General features: G+C 46.7%; 1 protein-coding gene across 11 annotated transcripts in view; it reads right to left on the bottom strand.

Moving 5' to 3' along the window:
• NCOR2 (nuclear receptor corepressor 2) overlaps window positions 1-24,257 on the bottom strand; it is a 1,233,371-nt gene that overhangs the window by 775,121 nt on the left and 433,993 nt on the right. For all 11 annotated transcript variants that reach the window (XM_086942885.1, XM_086942883.1, XM_086942892.1 and 8 more), the window contains exon 5: window positions 20,728-20,907. In XM_086942885.1, coding sequence (XP_086799011.1) covers window positions 20,728-20,907 — 180 coding nt within the window. The remainder of the gene's footprint in view (window positions 1-20,727; window positions 20,908-24,257) is intronic.

The following is a 24,257-nucleotide window of genomic DNA, read 5'->3' as shown; positions in this document are numbered from 1 at the left end:
GACAGATTATTTCTGTAAATAATCGCGATTCCGCCCCCTATCCCGGAGAGTCTGTCCTGATGTTTGATTAGGTAACCAGGGGGGGGGGGGGGGGGGGATGTAGTGTTTGAACTATATCAGGGTCTGAAGTGGAATTGATCCATGTTTCAGTGAGAAAGAGTACCTCGAGTTCAAATTCCAGCAAAAGCAGATTGATTTCTGCTCGGTGTTTCAGGAGGGACCTGCAATTGAGTAGAGCCATCTTAATCCATCGTGTTTTCGGGGGGATTCGTGGCGTCGGCCTGTATGGGCAAATCAAGCAACAGGATTGTCCTTCCTCTAAAGAGATAATGTGGCGGCAAGGAGTGGGAAAGATGTTCCAGAGTTGGAGGAGGGTTTCTTGGGTGTACCTCAATGGAGATGGTGTTAGAGTTGCAGAGGTCCCGGGCTCAGGGCTCGGTCTGGCGCGGACGGGCGCAGACGGGCTTGCCTTAGGCACGCCTTCGGCGCGCAGTCTGCACGCCCGCTGCGCTTCCTGGTGGGTGTGGCTATTTATAGTGGGGATTGGCGGGAGGGGCGAGCACTAGTCTGCCGACCCACTCCTCGTCCAAGATGGCGTCCCCTCGCCTGACAGGAGCCCAAACTCGGCTGCGGCAGTGAGGGAGGAGCGCAGGGCACGTACGAACCTGTGCAGCCTAAATCGCAGCAGCAGGTAAAGTGCGAGTAGTGAGATTAAAAACAGGAAATACGATTTTTAAAATACAGTTTTAAAATTTCGAAAGAGCTTCCCCGGCTTCCGCCTCAGGGAATAGTTGCAAGTGAATGGCGCGTGAGAGGGCTAACGCTGCTTTTATTGTACAAAAATTGTACAAAAATCCCTATTTAGTTATCTCATGCTTTCATACTCATCCACATACACTTCAAGACCCCACAGACCCGATTAGTCAATCAATACATACACAATGAAATTGGCAAAGAAATACAGAAAAAGGATATTTTATTTGAGATTCAATTTCTATATTCAATTTTTCTGATAAAAGCACAACAAGTGCGTGAGAAATATTAAAAACAGTACATCCATAAAAAAATGTAAAAAAACATATGAGAAAGCTAGGAGAGACAGCAAAAATACAGTTCAAACAAATAATCACATCACTAGTACAGTTGTTTCCTATGGAATTAATCTATTCACGTGTGTTAGAGGCTACAGCCTTCTATATTCTGTTAGACCCCCACACACTCCTTGTATACAACCCAATGCTGTAAACCAATGCATTGGTTTACAAAAAAATTGAATAGAGAAATTGAATTTCAAATAAAATATTCTTTTTATGTATTTCTTTGCCAATTTCATCATGTATGTATTGATTGACTAATCGGGTCTGGGGGGTCTTGAAGTGTATGTGGATGAGTATGAAAGCATGAAATAACTAAATAGGGATTTTGTATAATTAACAATTCATCCAAGAGAGTTGTTTCTATAACTCAGAATAAGCCACTGACCTCCAATGGGCGTTCTCGCACTGACGTGGTGCAACTTACTCTACCCATGCCACGAAGGAGTACCACACCAGGAAACCTAAGTCTCGCAGTCCAACAAGGTATCTCCTCACACAGCACATTCTTTCAGTTATCTTATAACTACTCTAGTACAAAAAAAATAATTAGGTAGTGGTAACCTTCAAAGAACTTTTTTTTTCAGTTTAGGGAAATCTGCGAGAGTGCAACACTTTTTTCTGCTCTGATTGTAAAACTGTCCTATCTAGTGGTCAATGCTGGACTTCAATCCCCCCACCTCTCAAAAAATAATCTGTTATATTCAAACAGCTTCTAAAAACATTTCTGTGCCTTTACCACATAAAGAAAGCATCTACCACTTAACCACTCCCACAAAGCACTACCTTCCATCTATATGACGAAGAAAGCAGTACTGACTTGTGGGTGGGCCGTGACTGGCTGCCCACTACTCAGCCCACCAAACATCCACCTATAATCAAAGAATTAGGAGTTGGACTCAGGGTATCAATGTAAGGGGTCCTTGCCACTTTAGCACTCACACAAAAATTGCACCCACCACAACACTACTACAGATAAACAGCCTTTTCGAACGTGCACTACTGTGCCTTAAGGAGTAAAGCTGAATAGTGTTGCTTTGATGCGAAGCAATGAAAGCAAATACAAACACCTTTGCTACCATAAGACGCAGCAGGTAGTGTGTGCTCCTTTTAAACACCCATTAGAAACGTTCAGTACATACCTCCTACAAAGTGGCATCGCCTTTTCTGTCGATAGTCTTCTTGGCATGCACTGGGGATGCAAGGTGACCCACGTCATACCTGACTCTTTCACCAGCCCTGGCTTTTTAACCAACATCACACTGCATTCTGGGACCTGTAGTTTATATGCTACCTACAGGAGATAAGGGCACACAAGTCCTAGCATATTAAGTGCATTTGAGTGCATCCAAAAAGTCTGGAATCATTTTCGGTGTCCAGGCATGGAGTCATCACACCCCTTCACGTCCTTTGGAAAACCTATTTCTTGTCCAGAGCTTTAGATTGGCACCCCAATTCTTTGTGGGAGCTGCATTTTTCGTAACCATTTGTTTATTGTCTTGTATATAGTGTGCTGCAATTATAATTGTGTATGCTCTGCTTCAACTGGGCACCTGAAGACATGGATTTGAAACAGAAAAGTCCACAAATGGAAAATGGTATTCTGAGGACATGGAGTGAGCTTGCAGCCTACAGCGCACGAGACATGTTGCTCTTGACTGCCAAAAAGGGGCAGAGTTCCGCGTCTCTGCATCACCGAGGATAAATGTTATTCTAGCCAAACCCACAAAGCGCACTCAATTTCAATTCAACAGGGCGCACACACCCAAGGCCCTGGCGCAGAACCGCGCCTCACCACTGCCTTGCACCTGGGACGAATACAAACCGCATCGAAGGCAAAGTCTAGCCAAGATCTAACCTATTGTGGAACTCTAGCGAGATCAAGGCCAAAATTCCGTGCCACTCCCTCAAACACCCACATGACTCAATACCAAGGAGAAATACACGATTCCTCCTCAGGCCACTTGCCAAACGCAGTAGTTTACACCCTTTTTACATCCCAAAGACTCTACAACTTACGCAGACTCCAATAAGCGAATCCTCTATTATGCACGATAAATTTGTTTAAATAAATACCCTTCCAGCTTTGGTAAGAGCACAAAAACATAACCCTCCATCTTGTATAGGTGGCAAGATTTATAAATGACTCCAGTATCCAAGTTAGGAAGTTAGTTCAAACATTACTCTTGGTTAGAAAGGGAGATCAAATAAAGTACCCCAGCATCTTGGCTAAGTAGAGAGAGTAAATGTGTACCCTACCATCATGCCTGATGACCAGAGCTAACGTGAACAAGATCTTTAGTTATGAATGTACTGCACATTCTAAAAGAGAATCCTCTCCGTCATTTAGAAAATGTGGCTTAGTTTACCAACATGTTCAAGTAAATCCCCTCTTCCATCTTGGCTGGGTAAGGAGTTTAAATACATCCCCTTGTATCTACTCTGGTGCATGAGATAGTGAAAAAAAGTGCCTGGATCACGAGGAGCATACAGAATGAACGTATTATGACAGTATACGCATAGATCGCTAGATGTTTAGGATACTGGAAGTTTCTAACGCTGGGTAGGTACAACCCTGTAGGAATAGACTCATTTAAAGCAGTTGGGAACTGCTGGTGGATGGTGGATATTCACACGATGGAAGATATGCTGAACTCTTAAACACTAGCATCAAAGCGTGGATGGAAGCCGCAAATGTTAAGTGTAAGAAAGACGCGAGGAGGGTGATATGGATGGCTCAGACGTATGCAGCATCAGTGGCAGAAGTTGGTTGAGCTGAAGAAATAACAACACCCTCCCGCAAATGAGCCTTTGAAGCATTCGCATTACTTTCCTCTCAGTTTTTAACAGCACTCACAATTTCTCTGAGAGAGACGCGCCTTCGTTAACAACATACTCAGCCATTTTCCCTCTCGGTGGCTTGCCTCCCTCCGCTGCCTTCTTGGCTTTCGGGGGACCAGTCTCAGAGTTGCATCAATATGGACTGCCCTTTGTCCTGCAACACTATTTGAAGAGATCCGTGGGGGTCACTGTCCTCTCTTTGCATTGGCAGTTTTGGCAGATGGGTAGGAGTTGACGGAACGAGGTCTCCCTAGGTCCACTTTGCAATCGCATCTGACCACAAGATAACAGGTTTTCTTCTGCTACCCATTATGGGCGATGAGTGGCCACTCCTTGCTTTTTTCTCTCCCATCCCTTCCTATCCCTTACGAATGCACACCTGAGGCTCCCACTACTTCAGTCTTCTGTAGTAATTTCAGCCCTCCCGCCACAGTCCACCTCCATCTGCCATGTTGTGTGGTTGGAGGTCCACTCTTCTCGATGTCCCCACTGCGCTTCGTTCTGACAGGCCCTGGCTGCACTAGATGCATGAGATATGCCTCCCTATGCCCGACTGCCCCAAGGACATTGGCCGGGTTGGACCCGTTCAGTAGTGGTTCATGATATGATCTGCTGCGTCTCCTTGTACTCCACTCCTTTTCTCTCCCATCTGCGACTTGCTTCTCCTTCCTCATATCCAGAAACAGAATACGGGGGTAAACCTGCAGAGTCCACTATCAAGCGGCAGAGGCTCTAGTGGTGGCTACCACCCTCTGGCACCTTCTTTGGACTCATCATTGTGAGAGACCATAACTTAATGCAAGAAATACATGCAACACAGATAAGAATATTCTGATATACATTTTATGTACTTATGCTCAGAGCATCAGCAGAGCATAACAGACAGACTTGGCCTTGCTCACATACGCAACGATGTACTTCACCCGTAACACAATTCTCTTCCCTGGAAGATACAGAACTCTTTCTTTTGGCAAGCACAAGCCTCATTAAAGACTTATTGTTGGCAAAACAATGCTTTACAACAGATTCCTTATTATGTAGAATGTGACTGGCAAAGTGGATTTTTGTCCAGACCTAGATCAAAAGTGGCAGAGTGAATGAGAGCCAAGAAAACGTCTGTTTCAGTTTTCTGACATCCCAGGCAACCTTCCACCTTTGAATCACCAACGCCTGCGAAAACTTAAAGCCGCCGTTGAGACCTCGCAGCAGGAGGACGTTTTAGATCTCGCCTCAGACCGTGCTTGCGTTGTCTCCTAAGATACATACTGTTAGCTTACAATGGGCTAAATTGCTTGTCTTCAGGGTCAATCTCACCTCCTTCTTTCTCATTCATTACCGTTTGTGTGCTTTCCTTCGCTTGTTGTTTTGGTCTCTCCCCTAGAGCATGAACGAATTACTTGTGTCCTTCTGCTGCTCCTTTTAAAGCATTACTTGTTTCTAAAGCACTTAACACAAGAGCAGGTGTTTTCCAGCTGTCTACCTTGTGCACTTCTCCCCCTCTGCCCTGCTCGCTTGCGTTGCTCTCTCAACCAATGCGCGTCTGCCCTGCCCTTATCTACGTAGCCCACGTGCTTATCTCCGCACGTTTCTTTTTCACCTGTGTGCTTCTCCCCATGGCACCACATTTCACTCTCATTTATGTGCTCCACCACCTCCGCCCTCCGTGTTCCTCCCCACCGGCCACACCTTTTGTGTTGACATTCATGACAGCTTTAACACCATGACCGCCCCGACTATGCCAGACCCCACCTCCCCTGTGAACACCACCAGCACCACCCGCCTGACCTCCTGGTCCAACGTCAACAAGACACGCAAGTTCATGAACTCCATCCACTCTGGATCTCCGTCAGACCCGTGCACACACCACATATTCAACAAAGCAGACGCTGCCATCGCACCCCAATTACGGAAGGTCATCAACATCTCCTTCGAAACAGCGACATTCCCGGAAAGCTGGGAACACGGCGAAATCAACACCCTCCTCAAGAAGCCCAAGGCGGACCCCAAGGACCTCAAGAACTTCCAGCCCATCTCCCTGCTCCCGTTCCCGGCAAAGGTCATCGAGAAAATCGTCAACATGCATCTGGCCCGCCACCTGGAAGACAACAACTTCTTGGACTCGTCCCAGTCCGGGTTCAGACGAAACCACAGCACCGAGACAGCCCTCATCGCCTCGACAGACGACATCATGCACCAACTAGACAACGGCAAAACATCAGCCCTCATCCTCCTGGATCTGTCAGCCGCCTTCGACACGGTCTGCCATCGCACTCTAAAAGACACGCCTCCTAGAAGCCGGAATCCAAGAGAAGGCCCTTGACTGGACCACGTCCTTCCTCTCCAGCAGAACCCAGTGCATCCGCCTCCCGCCATTCCGATCCAAGGCCACCGACATCATCTGCGGTGTCCCCCAGGGCTCATCCATCAACCCGACGCTGTTCAACGTCTACATGGCCCCCCTCGCACAAGTGGCCCGCTAACACAGCCTCAATATCATCTCCTACGCTGACGACACCCAGCTCATCCTCTCCCTCACCAAGGACCGGCACTCTGCCAAAACCAACCTTCACGAGGGAATGAAGGCCGTCGCCGACTGGATGAGGAACAGCCGTCTGAAGCTCAACTCGGACAAGACGGAAGTACTCATTCTCTGACCCACCCCCCTCAGCCTGGTACGACTCCTGGTGGCCGACCACACTGGGAACAGCACCGACACCCACCGACCATGCACGCAACCTAGGATTCATTCTCGACTCCTCCCTCTCCATGTCTAAACAGGTCAACGCCATCTCCTCCTCCTGCTACAACACCCTCCGCATTCTCTGCAGGATCTACAAGTGGATCCCGACCGAAACAAGAAGAACGGTGACACAGGCCCTCGTCAGCAGCAGACTGGACTACGGCAACGCACTCTACGCAGGAATCCCAGCCAAACACCTACGATGACTACAACGCATCCAAAACGCCTCCGCCCGACTGATCGTCAACGTCCCCCGCTGCAGCCACATCACCCCCCACCTGAGAGACCTACACTGGCTCCCCGTCGACAAGAGGTTCACCTTCAAGCTCCTCACCCACGCACACAAAGCACTCCACAACGCCGGACCAGCCTACCTGAACAGCAGACTCGGCTTCTTCACCCCCACCCGCCAGCTCCAATCCGCCAGCCTCGCCCACGCCGCTGTTCCCCGCATCCAACGAACAACATCCGGCGGCAGATCCTTCTCCTACCTCGCCGCCAAGACCTGGAACACCCACCCTCCCTACCCACCTACGGCAGACCCAAGACCTACTCGCCTTCAGAAGACTCCTCAAGACCTGGCTCTTTGAGCAGTAGCGGCACCCCCCCCCCTCAGCGCCTTCAGACCCTCATGGGTAAGTAGCGTGCTTTACAAGTACTCTGATTGATTGATTGATTTCCCCACCTGTGTCTCATGTTGATAATCCCACAGGTGCCCCAGTGTTGTTCTTCCGGCCCTCCTCTTGCCTCGCCCTCAGTGATTCTGCCTACCCCACCTGTTGTTGTGTAGCATCTCATCCACCCACCCACCCACCCTTCGTTTATCTATAATACTCGGATTGGTAAAAAAAAGGGAAAGAAAAAAGTGCTTGCATCATTTGCAGCCACGTGAGATGGATTCAGTGGGCTGGGTTCAAGTTAAGAGTCCCTCTACTGACTGTACACGCCCATGCTGTACCGGTGCCTTGAACTGTGCCACAGAGCTGTGCCCATCGCCATCTTTCCTCACACGTCTCCTGTAAGGGAACTTCCATCAGCAAGCTCCCTAAAGCCTGTAGGTATAGGGTCTAGGGAAAACTGCCCAGCTTTGCCTACAAATTCATTATTTCAGTGTCACACAAGAAAGTGTCAAAAAGACGGGTAGAAAAAAAAGAGACGTTGGCCGCGGTGATGTAACCTAACTAGCCTATGTGCTACCAGTCATAAATTAGGTAATTACCTATGCACAGGGCTCCTGTCCAAATGAATCACCCAATTACATTATTCAGTAGCTTACAATAAGTAACATGTTATTACCTGTGAACTGTAACATAAGTGCTAACGCTGATGCCAGAGATGATGTAAGACAATCTTCCACAAGACGCAAGGATGGTCTTACCTTTGAAGGTGGAGGAGAAGAGAAGGGAGGGACTGGTGCAGGAATCATTTCAGCAACTGAGGTGAGGTGCAAAGGTTGCGAGATCTGCACCTAGTATGGAGCGTTAAAAAGGGCACAGGCGAAAGTAACCTTGGCGATGGAGCAGGGGTCCGAATCATTCGGAACAAACGTTCTTATGGAATGCTACAGGACTAGGGTTAGGCATCGAGGACCTCCAGATACACGAGACAAGACATGAATGCATTGCCTACGACTCTGGTGACGTTCATGTTAGAGAAGAGCATTCCATTTCATTTCCTTGACCATTTTTATAAGGCAAGAGCATGAGACCGTTTCCGTGAAGCCCCGAACAAGAGATTTTGGTCAAGAACGACCACTGTGGAATCAATGTGTAGCGCTGGCGTCCGTGATGTATGGGGTGAGACCTCAGTCTCACACAGCCCGATTTAGAGGATTCTGAGTTGTCAGTCGCATAGGGATTATCTTTGGTTTTTAAACTTAAGACAACCCGTTTAGTGACATTCCATCCTGACACCCCTTGAGTAGGTCTCAAAGTCATAAGAGCGAGGTTATGTTGTCAACATATTGGTCACTGAAATGCCTCAGCAGTTACGTGTTTAGCTAGTTGGGAAAGGAAATACTAAAGAGCCACGAGAAGTAGGTACGCGTGTGGCCCTGTACGTTGAAGGGTTTTCCTTGGCGTTGCTATGCGATGACACTTTGTGGCGGGATCTTGAAGTGTGTAGAGGATACACCACAGGACACAAAAGCCAAGTCAACTTCAATCCCTTGGGGTGTTGCAGAAAATGACAAGATTCAGATCATCAAATCCTACGAATTAGTCAAAGAAGACAACCAACTCAACTCCACCTTCCTCCTAAAATTCCACAATCCATCTACCACAGCAAACAATGCAAGATGCAATGCAGAGGCCACACACCCACTGGAACATCAAGGTCTTTGTTCCCGCAAATGCACTGAAGGAGGCATGTTGGAAATAAAGTTTGGTTTTCTGAAGTTTTGGTTTCTATCTATGCCAGAACCTGAAATATTCACAGTGAGGGATTCACAATTGTGTGGGTGGCAGGAGGGGTTTGGGGGGCGGAGGGGGGTCCGACGCAGGGGAGGAAAGCAGCTAACACCAGCACCCTTCTGCATTAATCAATAACTTAGAATGAGCCTCCAAGCGGACTACGTTTGGTGATGTTTTCAGAAGAAGCAGCGTTGTGAGGCATTAGTTGTGTGGTGAGCTGCAGCACAAAATGGAACGCAGAGTGAGGGAGTAATGATTTCCGGATGAGCAACAGACGTCACGTTTGAACAACAGTGAAACATTTAGATGTGTGGCTAGTAAACAGTAAAAAGAAACTCACCAGTGGAAACAACACCTTTGTTTTTTAGACCTTGGGGACATAGTTGTGTTTGGAGAATATGAACAGAGATATTTTTATCAGCCCTTCGCAAATCACGAATAATAAAATATTTACTATGACTTGTGGTTTTTTATTCTGAGGTCTTGCCACGCTTAAGAACTGTAAACAACAGGTTTTCATGTTGCTTGATTTACCGGTACTCAATTAATAAACATGTTAAGTATAGTCTAGAAAAGAAACCCAAAAATCTTTGGAGAGGCCTCAGGTACAGCAAAACACTCGCCTACATTCAATAAAATGGCGCCAAACAAAATACCTGTTTGTGCTCAAGTGTTACGACGCGGACTGCATGCACCAACAACAGAGAACCAGGGAGGGTTGAGAGTTCCAGGGCCCACTCTCTGAGTTTATACACGGATTTGTTTGAATAGTTATAGTTATAGTTAGTTATTGATTTATATAGCGCTGAATCACCCATGAGGGTATCTCGGCGCTTAGGCTGTGGAACCCTTCCTGGCTCTCCCTGTGAGAGGCGGAGCCAGGCATCCCAGCGCTGGTGGGGCCGTTGTGGAGATTAAGCAAGCTATTGCCCAGAGTTGCAGCGTGGGGCCCATGATTAGAGAAGGCGCCGAAGCGAGAATTATCAAGTCCCAGGACATTGATCCTAGACCCTGCCGCGTCGGGAATTGAACCCTGGTCCCGGGCCTGATCTCTGCTTCAGGGTCTGCCGCCTCTAACCAGTGAGCCACACTTTTCCATATATAATGTTAATTAAATGTTAGATAAGTGAATAAACACTGAGCAGGCACATCACCACCTGTATATTTCCATTCATATTTTTTAAGCATATTTGGCCATTTCGGGCAAATCCATAATAGGTTGCTTGCTACCAGTACTTACAAAGAAGTCACAAAACAAGAATCTGTAATAATGCATTAACAAGTGTCTATAAAGTCAGGGAATGAAGTATGGGCACTGGGCACGTCAGTGTACTGTTGCAATTAACAAATTTCACTGCACGGTGCATTAGGAGTGGCAGGCCAACCCGCTAGTCAAAGATGGCCGCTTGAATTACACAGCAACTTGGTTCTTATCTTTCTGAATTGATCCAACAGTGCTTGGTCGCAGGGAGAAATTATAAAGAAGGGCGGGAGGCTACCAGAGAAGAATACAGTTATCTGGCTTTTGGCTGAGATTTTTAACCCCTTCCCTGCGGCGCTAACTCCACCACGGTGCGGGAATTTCATTAGGGGGCGTAACCCCTGGCGTGCTCAGGACGCACCTCCGCCATTCACGGTAGGCGGAGGTGCGGAGGATGGCTTGAGGCTGTCTGAACTCCACCCACTAATTAATTTTTCCGCACAGGCGGGGAATTTGCGCCAGGCTGGGGAATCGGTGGCGTTCGGACGTCCCCCGGCCGTCCTGAGCACATGCCCACTGTGACGTAGGACGGCCAGGGGACGTCCTGAGCACACAAGGAGTTAATGACTATGAATGTGCATCTTTCAGGTCAAACAGCACATTGCACTATGGACCCACCCCCCACCCCCATCCCCAGAATAAAAGAACAAACAGATGCAGCAAGTTCACAAATTCAGTCACACAATCACATTTTAGCTTAAATGAGGGAAAGGCAAACATTTAGAATATTAGGAGTTCTCCGGATTTGCCCAAATTTTGGAACTTGTCAGTATGATGTACTTGATGTGGCCACAGAGTAAAAATATCTAGGGATGCTTAATGGTAAACAACATCAACGAAACGAAGAATGAATAAACAAAATAAAAAAATACATAGACAAAATGGCAAATCCTAAACATAAGTCCGTTCCGGGCACCTTTACAAACTGGTCGATTCAGACCATAAAACGGCACAGTTCTTTCGCATTTCACGACATGAGAGTGGATAGTTATTGCTGCTAGGGGTAGTCTAGCGTTAATCTCACCTTCACCGCACGTCATTCCATAAATAGCATTTAAAGTCATCCGGCAGACTGGTTTCCTATTCCAGCCGAAGTGTGAACTTACATCTGTTAACTGATTCTCACTGAGCGGCTACACACATCAGGGTAAGGTTTATTATGCACTACTTCCTTCTCACACAAATGACATGCATCTTGGCACATGCGTCTGGGAAAAATGTGGTCAAGTACAGGAGTTACCAACCATGGAGTCAGAAGACCAGAGATCCAATCTAGTCTTCCTCACTTAACCAGTCTTGGCAAATCTCCCCGTGCCTTAGCACACTGATATGCTCAAACTGGGAGTGCCAAGAAACAGAAAAAAGTCATGATAAGCACTTTATAAAACAGGGCATTCGCAATCACCTTACAGTCTTTATCATAAGTAGGGCTCCCGTTTTATGGTATGTATTTCTTTAACATTTCCGTCTGTATTTATCCATATTTATTTTTGGGCCATTTTATCTATATTTATCCATATTTATTTAGGGTTTTGCGTACAAAACTGTACATTTCCATATTTATTTAAGTGATCGATGTGCACTCATACTTTGATGTCTGTCATGTTTTAGCTATTTAATATGCTAAATATTGCATAAAAATACATCCACTGGTAAACATTAGCATTATATCACAAATGTATGTTGACATAGGCCTTTAAAGGTATGTATCCTGTTTTTTTTCATTTCCCATGCTGTTCAGCTGTTCACCTGTTGGCTTCATGAGAGACAGCACAATGTTCTATATTTATCCAGCTTAAAAAATACATTCAGACAGAAAGCACGTAGTTTTCTGTCTGTATTTATCTGTAAACATCCGTAAAAACTGAAAACACGGAGCCATAATCATAAATAACACCGAGTGGCCTGACTTTCTTGGTGCTCTCACTTAACAGTGACTGGTGTCATATATATACGTTTGTGGAGGAAACCCCAAGACAGACACCTCCATTTTGTAGCCCCAGCTTCGCCGAGCCCTAAGCAGTCACTGAGCAAGGACAGACGAAGGTGGTGAGAACACAGACTTTGAAACTGTAAAACCTTTGTTTTCTTCTAACCATGACCAAATCTGTGCTAAGGCAACTATAAGGCTGCCCACCCTCTTTTTTTCTATTTTTCTTTTGTACAAGCTAAAAAAGGCAAAGTACACTCCTCTATGTCTAACCAGAGTGTGTTTGAGAGACTGCATAATCTATCTTTTGGTATAAATTGTGTTTGGAAAGTGTATTTAGCACACATTTTTGGCTAGAAAAGGTTTTCTTTTTAAGCGTGCAATAAGCTGTATTTTAGTGGCTTCCAATGTGGGCCTTACTGCAGGGTTGAACAGGAACTACAAAGTGTTTATTGAGCCTGTCTGTATCCCAGTAGATTCTGATTTCAGCAGCGCCTCCCTGGACCCCACCCACACCAGGTTGTGTTTAAGGTCACACGCTCCTTAACTCGTTCCATGCTGATGACGGAGCCGCTCCGTCATCAGCTGCGGTTGGGCTGTGCTGATGACGGAGCGGTTCCGTCATGGCCCGGCCGCCGCGCCTGCGCGGTGCTGATTTCGCGCCTGCGCGGCGCGTTCTATTGAGCAGGGCGGGCCATGACGGAACCGCTCCGTCACGAGCACAGCTCAACCGCGGCTGGTGACGGAGCGGTTCTGTCACCAGCATGCGGCCGCCGCGCGGCCGCCCTGCCCTGTTAGCGCTGCGGCGGAATAGCCGCCGCAGCGAAAGGGTTAAATAAGTTTCCTTCCAGTTGGCACGTCCATGCTGTTATATTAAAAGAAACAATAAATATCACCAAAGATGAAGACATTTTCATACAAGGTTTTCATCACAAGATACAAATCTTTCTATTGAAACTTCCTCCTTCTGTAACCCCTTAAGCGCTGCCGTCGGCCGACAGCAACGCTACCTCCCCAGTGCTGCCGTCGGCCATTGGCCGACGGCATTCCACCCGCGCACGGAAACGCCCGCACCGCGTAGGAATTACTGCCACGGTTAACGGGTTAAAGCCCACCACCTAGCAATGCAGCATTTCCAGACACGTTTCTAGACACAGTTTTCAAAACTTATGACACTACATCCCAATGTATACATCTTTTGTGACCTAAACATATGGCTTGACAAATCTTATATGCCCCATCCAATAACTATTATTGCTGGCCTAGAAACACAAAGCCTATATCAGATCTTCCACAAACTCACACACAGCACTGGACATATCTGAGATGGCGTTTTTGCAAATCAAGAACTAGTTATCTTTCAAAGGATTACTTCATTCACATGGTCGGACCACCACCTGATAGTTTTCCAACACAAAACACCACAAATCACCACACCTAAGGCCACTTTTCAAGCAACCACATACTGTCCGAGGAACAAACTCATTAAATACTTAGAAAATACCACTAACATCCAACATAGGTCTAGACACAATAAATTCTGTACACAAACTGCATCAGTGGCACCAGGAAGCCTTTGATACTCATCCTACTAAAACAACAACAGAAAACAAGCACCTTGGATGAATGCAGAACTGACAAAGATAAAACAACAAATTGCAAAGCTGCAACACACCTGTTTCAAAACAAATAATAATCATGACAAACGTCCCCTACACAACAAACCTAGCAGAATATACAAGTCAACAATCAAAAATGCTAATAAAGCAAATCATGCTAATAAATAATTTTATGAAATTCTCACTGAATTTTGTAAACCTAAATGCACAGAAGGAACTAGACCCATTTCTCAAGAATTTATTGACAAACTAGCTAATCATTACACAATCCTACTTAAAACAACCGAAAGCCACCAGCACCAACCCATTTTCAACGATACACTCCAAGGGTAGGCTAACCCAGCCTCTAAATTCCTTCTTTTCTCTCATTGTGCCACTACGATCTCCGTAATAACCATTCTAGACTCTTCCCTTCTCTATCCCTCCTTTGACTCATCCAAAACCTCGTTATACCACTATGCTCTCCCTAATAACCCGTTCTGGACTCTTCCCTCCTCTCTATCCCTCATTTGGCTCATCCCAAACCTCATTTTACTACTACAATCTCGCTAAGAACACCTTCTAGACTCACCCTTCCTTTATCCTATTAAATCCAACTAACAGACTCACATGTCCACCGCTCGAATTAACAACTTAGACTTCCCTATACTAATCCATCACTCTTCCACTTTGGGTTCAGAAGTAGTGTGCTACTCGCCAAAAAGCGCTCTTACACCTTGTCAAGGGTAGTAAGTGATATATAAATATGTACACAATGATATCACTCAAAAGATAAAGTCTTCATAGGGCCATGTGGACAAGAAGCTCTTTTTACGAAAAATTGGTTAACAGAGATCAAAGTATTCTTTTTTATTAAAAAATAGTCAAAAACGTTTCTCTACGTTTTTTAATGAATATTCCCCTATTCTGACTAAGCCCCTGCCAGTTTTGTTTTGTTAACGTTGTATATGGTAATTCACAGGGATAGAACTCTGTACAACCTTTTAGTCCCCAGTCTAGCCAGCTTTTTCCCCATATTGTATGAGGCAATTCAGCCGCAATTCCCTTCCTTGATCAACACATTGAAAGAGAGATTGGGTCTTGTGGGCACCTACAGTTCCTTAAAGAAACAAGCCTTGGACCACCTGAAACATCAAACTAAGAGAAGCTCTGGAACCAGATCACGCCCACAAAACCTCTCATTGCAGAAAAGCTCTATAACGACTGACATCTCATCATTCAGCACAAAAGTAGATCTTTAGAGTGACCCAACAGCAAATGCCATCAAGGTGCAAATACAGGACTTTGCCACTTCAGCCTACCACAGCCCTCTCCCCACTCCCAAAGTGTTGTGCAACTGCTAGAACTCCAAGGGTTCCAACCACCAACCAAAACAAACCGGACACACATTCTTCCTCTCAGAATTCAAAACAGCAAAAGGAATCATAAACCTGGAATAAACCTGCAACTGGACATAGAGTGAAGAAGTAATTCCTACGTTTAGAAATAAACTTGATTTCACCAACGAAATGGCATGAATCACAGGAGCTTGGAGTGGAGTTTACAACTTTTCTTTAAAGCAGTAAGTGTCTCATTTGCATCACTGTGCGTAACGAAAATTGAGGGGGCCTCCCTGCAAGGTATGTAGAGGGGCACCCTATGGGCTCAATTAGGTGCTCTCAGGACAGAGTGCAGTGACGAGGGGGCCCCTGGCGCATCGGGTCCCCCCGCACCGCGTGGGCTGCGGGGGCCTGTGTTAAGCCCCTGATTTGCTTATACATACCTGCCAAATACATTTCACAGTGTGGGGTGAGGGGGAGGCCTTGGATGGGGTGGAGCCTACTTGAGTGGCACTCTGCCCTCCACCAATGCCCCCAGTCCCTCCCAAAAAAACAAAGGGGACAACAAGCTGCGGTTTTCAGTTGGTGTGTTGGAAAAAGTTTGTATTTATTAAGGCCTGCATAAAGGGTACCAAAGAGAAGCTTTGGCGCTGCATCAAAGGGCACAGGGAAAAAAAGGAACAAAAGTCAGTGTGCAAAGTGGCACCTTACATGACCTGTTTCGTCACATCGACAAGAGCCATTGCAAGAGTATCCGATCCAGGGTGGCACAATGAGAGATTCAAAAATTGAGGCCTCTGAAAATAGAAGTATCAATCAGAGACTACTTTACCTCTTCCTGCTTCCTTGTGTATCATAAATACATCAGAAAATAAATGCTTTCAATGCAGTCTGAAGGACTGGCTCCACAGCTTTATTTATGTATTGATTTTTAAATACAATTTTTACTAAGATTAAGAAACAAAGTGACATTACATTTGGACAGAAAAGGCACCAAAAGTATTGCTATGCATAACGTAACTGACATCACCAGTCAGTGCTAAGGATGAGTTTATAGGGGGATCCAGGCACGGGCCGACAGTACACCAGGAAATGTATTCCCTCCGAGACTCTGTTTTTACTATGGGCAGAACTAGATGTTGGATCTTCTTGAGGATTCTCCCCAACATTGTCCAACATACACAATATCTCAGGCAGTCTCAAAAGTCATCTAATATGTTTCCACGAGTTCTCACTCAGGATAAAAGGAACACGTCTGCAACAACCAATTAGTGGCATCTTGTCGTCCTGTGGACTGGGATGGACAACCCAACGGTGGCCGCTTCTTCAACTTCCGGACAATGCTCTCACACGAGGACCATAACTAGTCTTTGTCCCTTGGGCGACGTTGCTCTCCTGAAATCAATTTTAGGGTGCAAGAATAATCCCGATCAATCTCCTCATGCCGGCACCAGCTACCGAATTTCTACAACAATCTCTCACTGCACCTGCACCGACCCGCTGCATTGCTCACAATGCCATATATGGCACAATGTTATGTTAATTGATTTTTATATAGCGCACAATCACAGGCAGGTCTCTTAGCGCTTTAGAGAGAGTGGTCAATGACCACTAGCGGTTACATAACAGCGCAAGGAAGGGGGGTTAGACTGTTACCATACCATCCAAGGAACTGGGGAAATTTTCCTTCAACACAAACTTTGACCCTATCACCAATTAAGGACCCTCCACGCTAAAGACGAATGTTCTGGAACATTCGCACAGGTAGGAGTTTTCTCTCCAATTACATGACCAGGCTCCTTTGCCAATAAGGGCACCCAAGAACCACCTTGAATTCTAGAAAGTAGTTAAGACTTGGGTGTTTCCAATAGCATGACCTTTCCCGGCACATCCCTGACAAAGGAATTTGGTATTTATCTGCCATCTGAGAGTCCATCTCTCCTACATCTCTGCAGAGATTCATGCCTAAGTGTTGCTAGAAGAAGAAAGAGGTGTTAGGTGCAATGCTTGCAAAGGTCTTAGGCACCGGCAATCCCTCAGCGAGCCATCCCATTCTTTTCCCACTTCAAACGGGGAGCAACCATATGTAAATCAGTCTTGATATTACCCCAATAGGAAAAATCCAGCTCAAACCGCCAGGCCACATCTGCCCTGAAAGGGAACACTAGCAACCCCAGACAGGTGTGCCCCTTTTACGGCCTCACCAGTGAGGTGCTGCTTGGTTTGCAAGGCAAAGTGAGCACACAACCCACATGTAAGCATTCCTGTTGCACTTACAGTGCAACAAAGAAGACAACATGCGATGGACTGGAATACAGCCCCAAGTAATTACCAGTGGCAGAGATGAATTCAAGAATTCCACCATCACTTTGTTTTACTACAAGTCCATCACAAATGTTTGAACCATACCTACAAATATTATCCACAACTCCCAACTCCACATAAAGGATGCATTTCAAATTCACTCATATTCAACCATGCATAATGACTGAGTACCTACTTACCTTACTTTCCCTAAAGTGCCTTGGGATCCAAGTGCTACACAAATGCTAGAGCCCAATAAGCACGTCGCGGAGTGCAGCTCAGACAGTTTCTTTCACTCATTTAGTTTAAACTTCAGTCTTAATGAAAAGGAAGCCCATATTCCCACCTTATAGGTTTACTTGGTCTGACTATTAAAAAAATGTGTATTTCTGCTCTGTGACCTCCTATCACAGCCTACAATGCACTCCATCTGGGGGCAACAATGGCTCCTTCGCTAAGGCGGAAGAGCATGGCCCCACTGCTCTCGGAGCAGTGCAAAGAAAACATAGAATGATAATAACAGAACATTATTATAATTTTATTTTTAGTGGAGCTTGGAGCCCGGTCAGGACGGGGCTGGCTCGCCGCGTCAGAGGGGCGAGGAGTGGTATAATGTGCACCTTAAGTGTGCATGACGGTTTGGCCGGCCCATCGTGGGCCAGCCAAACTGTCATGCGCACTTAGCATGTTCAAAACAAGGATGGAGGAACTGGGGCTATTATAAGGTCCAGCACACAGGCCCCTGCAGCTATGAGAACGAAGAGTGTGCAGTTCCTGTGTGAATATCTAGGCCAGGAAAGTGATTACTGGAGGGGAGTGCTCCTTTTACGAGCAAGGGCCCTCACACACCCCGAGGGGTGTCATGCTTCATCATCGGGCAGCTCCTTGTTGGGCTGGCACTGCAATGTCCAACAGGCCCCTCGAGGGGGCTCTTTGCTAGCGGTCCTTTCTCTTCCGCCGATGTGAGGTGCATGAGGGAATGGAAAAGAATGCAAGTAGAATGGGTAAGGGAACGGTGTGTTCAAAATGACTAAGGGGATTCGTAGCTAGAACTGAGGTTTTAATAATAGGATCCCTTTGTCAAAGATATAAACGTTGTTTGAGCCTAGAATAGATATAATGGTCTATTTAGCTGCAGCAAGTCTGAATAAAGGTCAACATGTTTCATGCCTTTAACAGTCCATAAAGGATCTTCGCATTTTGTCTCGACCAAGAAGACTTTTATCTACTCCTCACAGGGATGGAGGTTAGAAGAGAGTATATGCCCTGTGTGTTTAAGGAGATATTTAGAATAATCTCAGTATACTTTATAAGGACATTTAGAACATCTCCTGGGGGTGGTGGTGGGGGTTGGGGGAAAAGACCGGAAAAAGGCGGCCTCAATCGGACCGTGCAGAGTAAAAGCTTTATCAGCGTGCTGAAAAAAGCTTATAGGAGCGCGGATACGCTGCCGACCTACCCGAGGCCCTGTCGGTGCCGGAGAGGATGAAGCATGACACCCCTCGGGTGTGTGAGGACCCTTCTTCCTAAAAGGAGCACTCCCCTCCAGGGACCACTTTCCTGACCTAGATATTCACTGAGGAACTGCACTCACTCAGCATGTTCTGCACCCAGCTTTATTTACACAGCCTGGGTGGAGAACATGCACATGCTCCCACTCCTTGTATAAGTGCCGAATCACGGCACTCAGACCAATCACAATACTGCTGTCATGCTGGTGACAGCAGCGTTGTGATTGGCTAAGGGAGTCTGGGAGCCTGGCTGCTGAACAGCGAGGACAGAGGAGAGGCAGAGGCTGGTGACTAGCGATGAGCAGGTAATTCTTTTTTTCCTCTATTTTTCTAACCCCTCCCTCACTATTCCCTACTAGCCACCACTATCTGCGGGTAGCAATTGAGAAGACTCAACAGCCTATTCAACGCAGCCACAGGCATTATCATTACCCTGCTGGCATAGTCTTTAAACAACTATAACTGCCAGAGGCCTGAGAGACTAGCCAGCAGCTTATTCAACTCAGCACACAGGCTGGTCAACCAGTATTTGGATGTCACAGTCTATATACAAGTAAAACTGTGGGCTGCCCAACATAAGAGCAGCTATACCACGCACAACCCGCGGGCCAACAAATGAGCAGCTACCTCGCACAACCCTCTGGGCCAATAGAAGTGCAGCTATCCTGTACACGACCTGCTGGACCAACAAAAGAGCAGATATCCAGTGCACCAACCCGCTGGCCCAACAGAAGAGCAGCTATCCCACGCACAACCCGCGGGCCAACAAATGAGCAGCTATACCTCGCACAACCCGCTGGCCCAACAGAAGAGCAGCTATCCCATGCACAACCCTCTGGCCCAACAGATGCGCAGCTATCCCTCGCACAACCCGCTGGCCCAACAGATGCGCAGCTATCCCTCGCACAACCCGCTGGCCCAACAGATGCACAGCTATCCCTCGCACAACCCGCTGGCCCAACAGAAGAGCAGCTATCCCTCGTACAACCTGCTGGGCCAACAGAAGAGCAGCTATCCCTCGTACAACCCGCTGGGCCAACAGAAGAGCAGCTATCCCTCGTACAACCTGCTGGGCCAACAGAAGAGCAGCTATCCCTCGTACAACCTGCTGGGCCAATAGAAGAGCAGCTATCCCTCGTACAACCTGCTGGGCCAACAGAAGTGTAGCTATTGTGTACAAGACCAGCCGAACAAAAAGAAGAGCAGCTATCCCGTGCCCAACACGCTGGCCCAACAGTTGAGCAGTTATTCCTCATACAACCGACCGGCACATAGAGAATTTTTCTAGAATAGAGGGCATCCCACTGGCACATCAAGTTTTCCCGCAGGTGTAGTGGCGACCTACTGGGATAGCAGGCAGCCAATCATCTGATCTACAAGAACAGGCAGGCCACTGCCACAGCCTTAAAGTTTCTTCTAAGCACCTGTTGTCTCTTACCAATTAACAGAGTCGTGAAAGAAAAAAAAAATCTGTTTTTCCGCAGATTTCTAGAACAGTAGTTTGAAAAGTGATTTCACCTTGTGGAATATCTGGGGCCTCCGGAAAGGCAGCAGGTCGAGGGGAAACATATTGGTTCTGATGCAGCAATAGACAAATACCAGAGGATCCACGCTTATGCCAAGCAGAGCAGCTGAAAAGAGACTGCTGTGTAAGCAACCCGCCAATGTCCCAGCTCTGAACATCAAAGAGCTCTTACCTGTTTCTTCTTGAGTTTCGTGATCTGCTGCTCCACCATGGTGATCTCGCGATCCACACGGTCCATGTTCTGGATTAACTCCTCCTTGGAGAATCTGGATGGTATCGAGTCCATGTCCCCATCCAGGCGGGCAGGGCTAACAGGAGAGATGGGTTCCAGCTTGCTGCTCAAGCTTCGATCCTGCATGACAAAGAGAGGAAAGGCCATCATTGATTTACAGGTGCCAATACATTTGCATTTATTCATAGTTCTAGAACTCAACTATATGTCGACTGGTAGTCTTGAAAACTGGGTACATGGAGAACAGTGCATGAGCCTCTAAACTTATGATATGAACAAGCAGTAAAGGCAGGGCTGCTGGGAACAAAACACAGCAAAGAAGTCAACAAACAGACGTCCATTATGGTCCAGGGACATCAGGCTGGGGTTTGCAATGGTAATGGTGTTGGGTGCTGCAGAAGGTGAATAGCAGAGTGTCCCCTGGAGATGTTCAGGTAGGGGGGAGTTTTTCTTGGGACCTGCTTTGATGGTAGGCAAGAGCACTAAGTCCAAAGGGGATCACTTCCGGTTGAAGGTTGTAAGGAGGAGGATGATGATCCTGGATGTGGCCTAAGAAGGTTAGAGTAGAGGGGTAGGGTTGGTTGTTTGAGGGGGATGCATAGAGGCTTACAGCTCTAAGCACTTCAACACAGCACCAAGCTAAAGAAAACATATCTTAAGTACGTACCAGGAAAGCATCGAAGTTCTAATGCGCTTACAATGCACCTGCTGACAGCACTTCGTTTACGTCCTCATTTTTTTAAAGAGTAAATTAACAGTTCCTTCAGATACTTGTGAACACCAGCAAAAGACTTATAATTGATCCCTCTACAAGGCAGTTGTCCCTAGCGATGGGAAACACTACATCAAGTTATGTTAGCTTCCTCACATCAGTAGAGCGCCAAGGACCATTTCCATGGCATCATAGCATATTCTCACAGGGCGCCCTTTCATACACACTGGGAAGACCATTATTAAGGTCAATTTGACGTTTGCGAGCGTTTGATTGTTGCAAATTAGTGCAGCGTATGTAGGGTTTGTAGGTAATAAGTGTTTTGTGTAGTGAATGTAAATTGCTTTCTATTAAAGAACATTTTTGAGGAGTCTTATGTGTAGGGTTGTGTACAGCCAAAGGCTGTCACGCAGAGAGGAGTTGTCAATTGGTCGACCCGGAGTAAAACAGCACTATATCTATGCATGAATCCAGAGGACATACCCTCGCCTTACCCGGGCCAGAGTCATGGTCCGATTCCCCTTCCTCCTGCCTCAGACCTGCTCCTGCAGTTGACACTTGATGACACCCACACAAGTGTAGGTGTTTGTCATGGTCACACATCCCCATGCAGCCTGAGTCCTGCTGCAGAGGTGAGCGACAGCCAAGAGGGGCTCTGGCAACATGGATTACCCGGCAGGGGATTGTAGCGAAGAATCATCCTAGGGTCATGGCCCTGGTGAGCTTCTCAGATCTTCCACATTTGCAAAGATATTTTCTTCCAACCTCTTTTACTGGTCCACCATCAGCCTTTCTTCTGCAACTCTCTTCTCCTCAAATCTAAGATCCTCCCTCTGAGGCACTCTTTCCTAAACTCCTCCAGCATCGCCTTAAGCACTCACCATATAAACGCGATCAGAGCCCTATGGGAGGGCGCATGGCTAACAGCTGGATGAGGGATGTGGCTAGAAAAGGAAAGGGGGGATAGGTAGGGATGAGGGGAGTGCATGCAAACTTACACTATGGGTGCATGCACAATACAGATTAGGGGTCTTATTGTACAGGGCCTACGCTAACAGCAGTCACCAAGGCTGAGCATCTTGTCAATTTATTCGCTCAGCCGCAAACGCGGCCTATGAAAACCCACTTAATTGACAGCTTGACTCGATTGGTTGCTCTCAGCTCCTCTGTAGACACAGCCTTCCACTTATCCCAACTACAGCTTTACTAGGCACTTCTTAGCATACAGAGCTCTTCAGCAAACAGTGTGTGGGTCCTTACCTGCTAGCTACCAGTGTCAAAGCCAGCACACTGGGACCCAAGGGCAGTAAAGCAATCCCTGTAACAAGTGTAGCCTCTGCCCTTGGAAACGCATCAGGTCCCATTGTTAAGCCTGGACTTTCAGTGGTTGGTAAAGTCTCTTACCTCTAGAAGGCAGCACTGGCAAATGCCCAGCGCAAGCACATAATGTCACTCGCCACATCACTCGCATCTCAAAACTCACCAGCCAATTGCTAACCTGCCTTCCTAAAGCAAAATCTGAATCAGAGGCCACCAGCCTATGAAAAGAATACATGGAACAAAAACCACCACGACTTACATCTAACAGCACGCTAGCAATCCATGCATTGAGTTAACAGGATTGAACTTATGTAAAATACACAACATGCATTCTTTTTTTTTTAATGTTTACATGTGACTTCATGAGGAGTTTACAAAAATACCACGGATTTATCTCATGGTCTAAAGTCGGAGGACGCTGCACACACAGCGCTGGTAGAACCTGCACATGTGCATCCGACAAGCCACAATCCAACCACATGTGGTGCGAGGCTGCTTTCTGTGGCAGCCACAAAACGCTAGTAAGTAAGAATAAACAGGAGTTGTTGTGCTTATTTTCGCTGGTTTTAAGTAGGCCAAATATTACAAAAAAAAAGTCTGCAGTCGAGTGATGGATTCAAAGAGCACTGGACAATATCTCTTATCATCGTAACTTATGTTTCTCTAGGAGCACCGGCTCCCAAAACAGTGGCAGGCTAAAGTACCCACATCCCCCAAATCTAATCTCTTGCTTCCACACTCCGCCAAGCAGAACTACAAACCAAGCGCAGGCTGTTTTCTTACGTTATAAAACATGATTTTGTATTTCTTCATGCATATGTCAGTCTGAATTTCCACCGCAGGAAAATCAGTCGTACCCAAAAATTGAGACCCGCGCCTACAATTCTGGGCTCTATTAAGTCGTTCGCTAAAACGTTAGTCTCGGGGCCTACCTACCTTTGGATTTCGACCTCAATAATTTAGCACTGCATACAAATCAGGAAATGTTGCGATAATGTGTTATATAATGCTGTATATGTATAGTGCAGCATTCAGCAATTCTCCATGGGGTGGGGGGAATCAGTACTTTTGACCTCCCAAAACCCAAAATTCTGGCTGTGAAGATAAATCTACTAGAAGTCACATTTTCATTGAGTGGGGGTTCTGGGGATTCAGTTCTTGGGGCGTTATGCTACCCCTATGCGCCTCCTCGGTTCTGATTGGGGTTAGGGCTTATGAGTACAAGTCTAAAGTTCTAGTCGTATTGGCTGGCGGCTGCCCTTGTTGGGTTTTCTCAATGGTCGGTTCTCCAAGGAAGGAAGGGGGGTGGGGCTAATATGGTCTTGCATTATGTCCTTATAGCAATGACCCCCCCCCCTTGCAGGTTGTGATGAATCAACAGGGGAAGCAGGTTTGAGGGTGGGAGTGTTCATGAGTGGCGGAGAGAGGGTGAGAACGG

The sequence above is a fragment of the Lissotriton vulgaris genome, chromosome 11 (assembly GCF_964263255.1).
Source record: "Lissotriton vulgaris chromosome 11, aLisVul1.2, whole genome shotgun sequence".
Taxonomy (NCBI): Eukaryota; Metazoa; Chordata; class Amphibia; order Caudata; family Salamandridae; genus Lissotriton; species Lissotriton vulgaris.
Note: the sequence above shows the minus strand (reverse complement) of the source record. Positions and strands in the feature narration are given on the sequence as shown.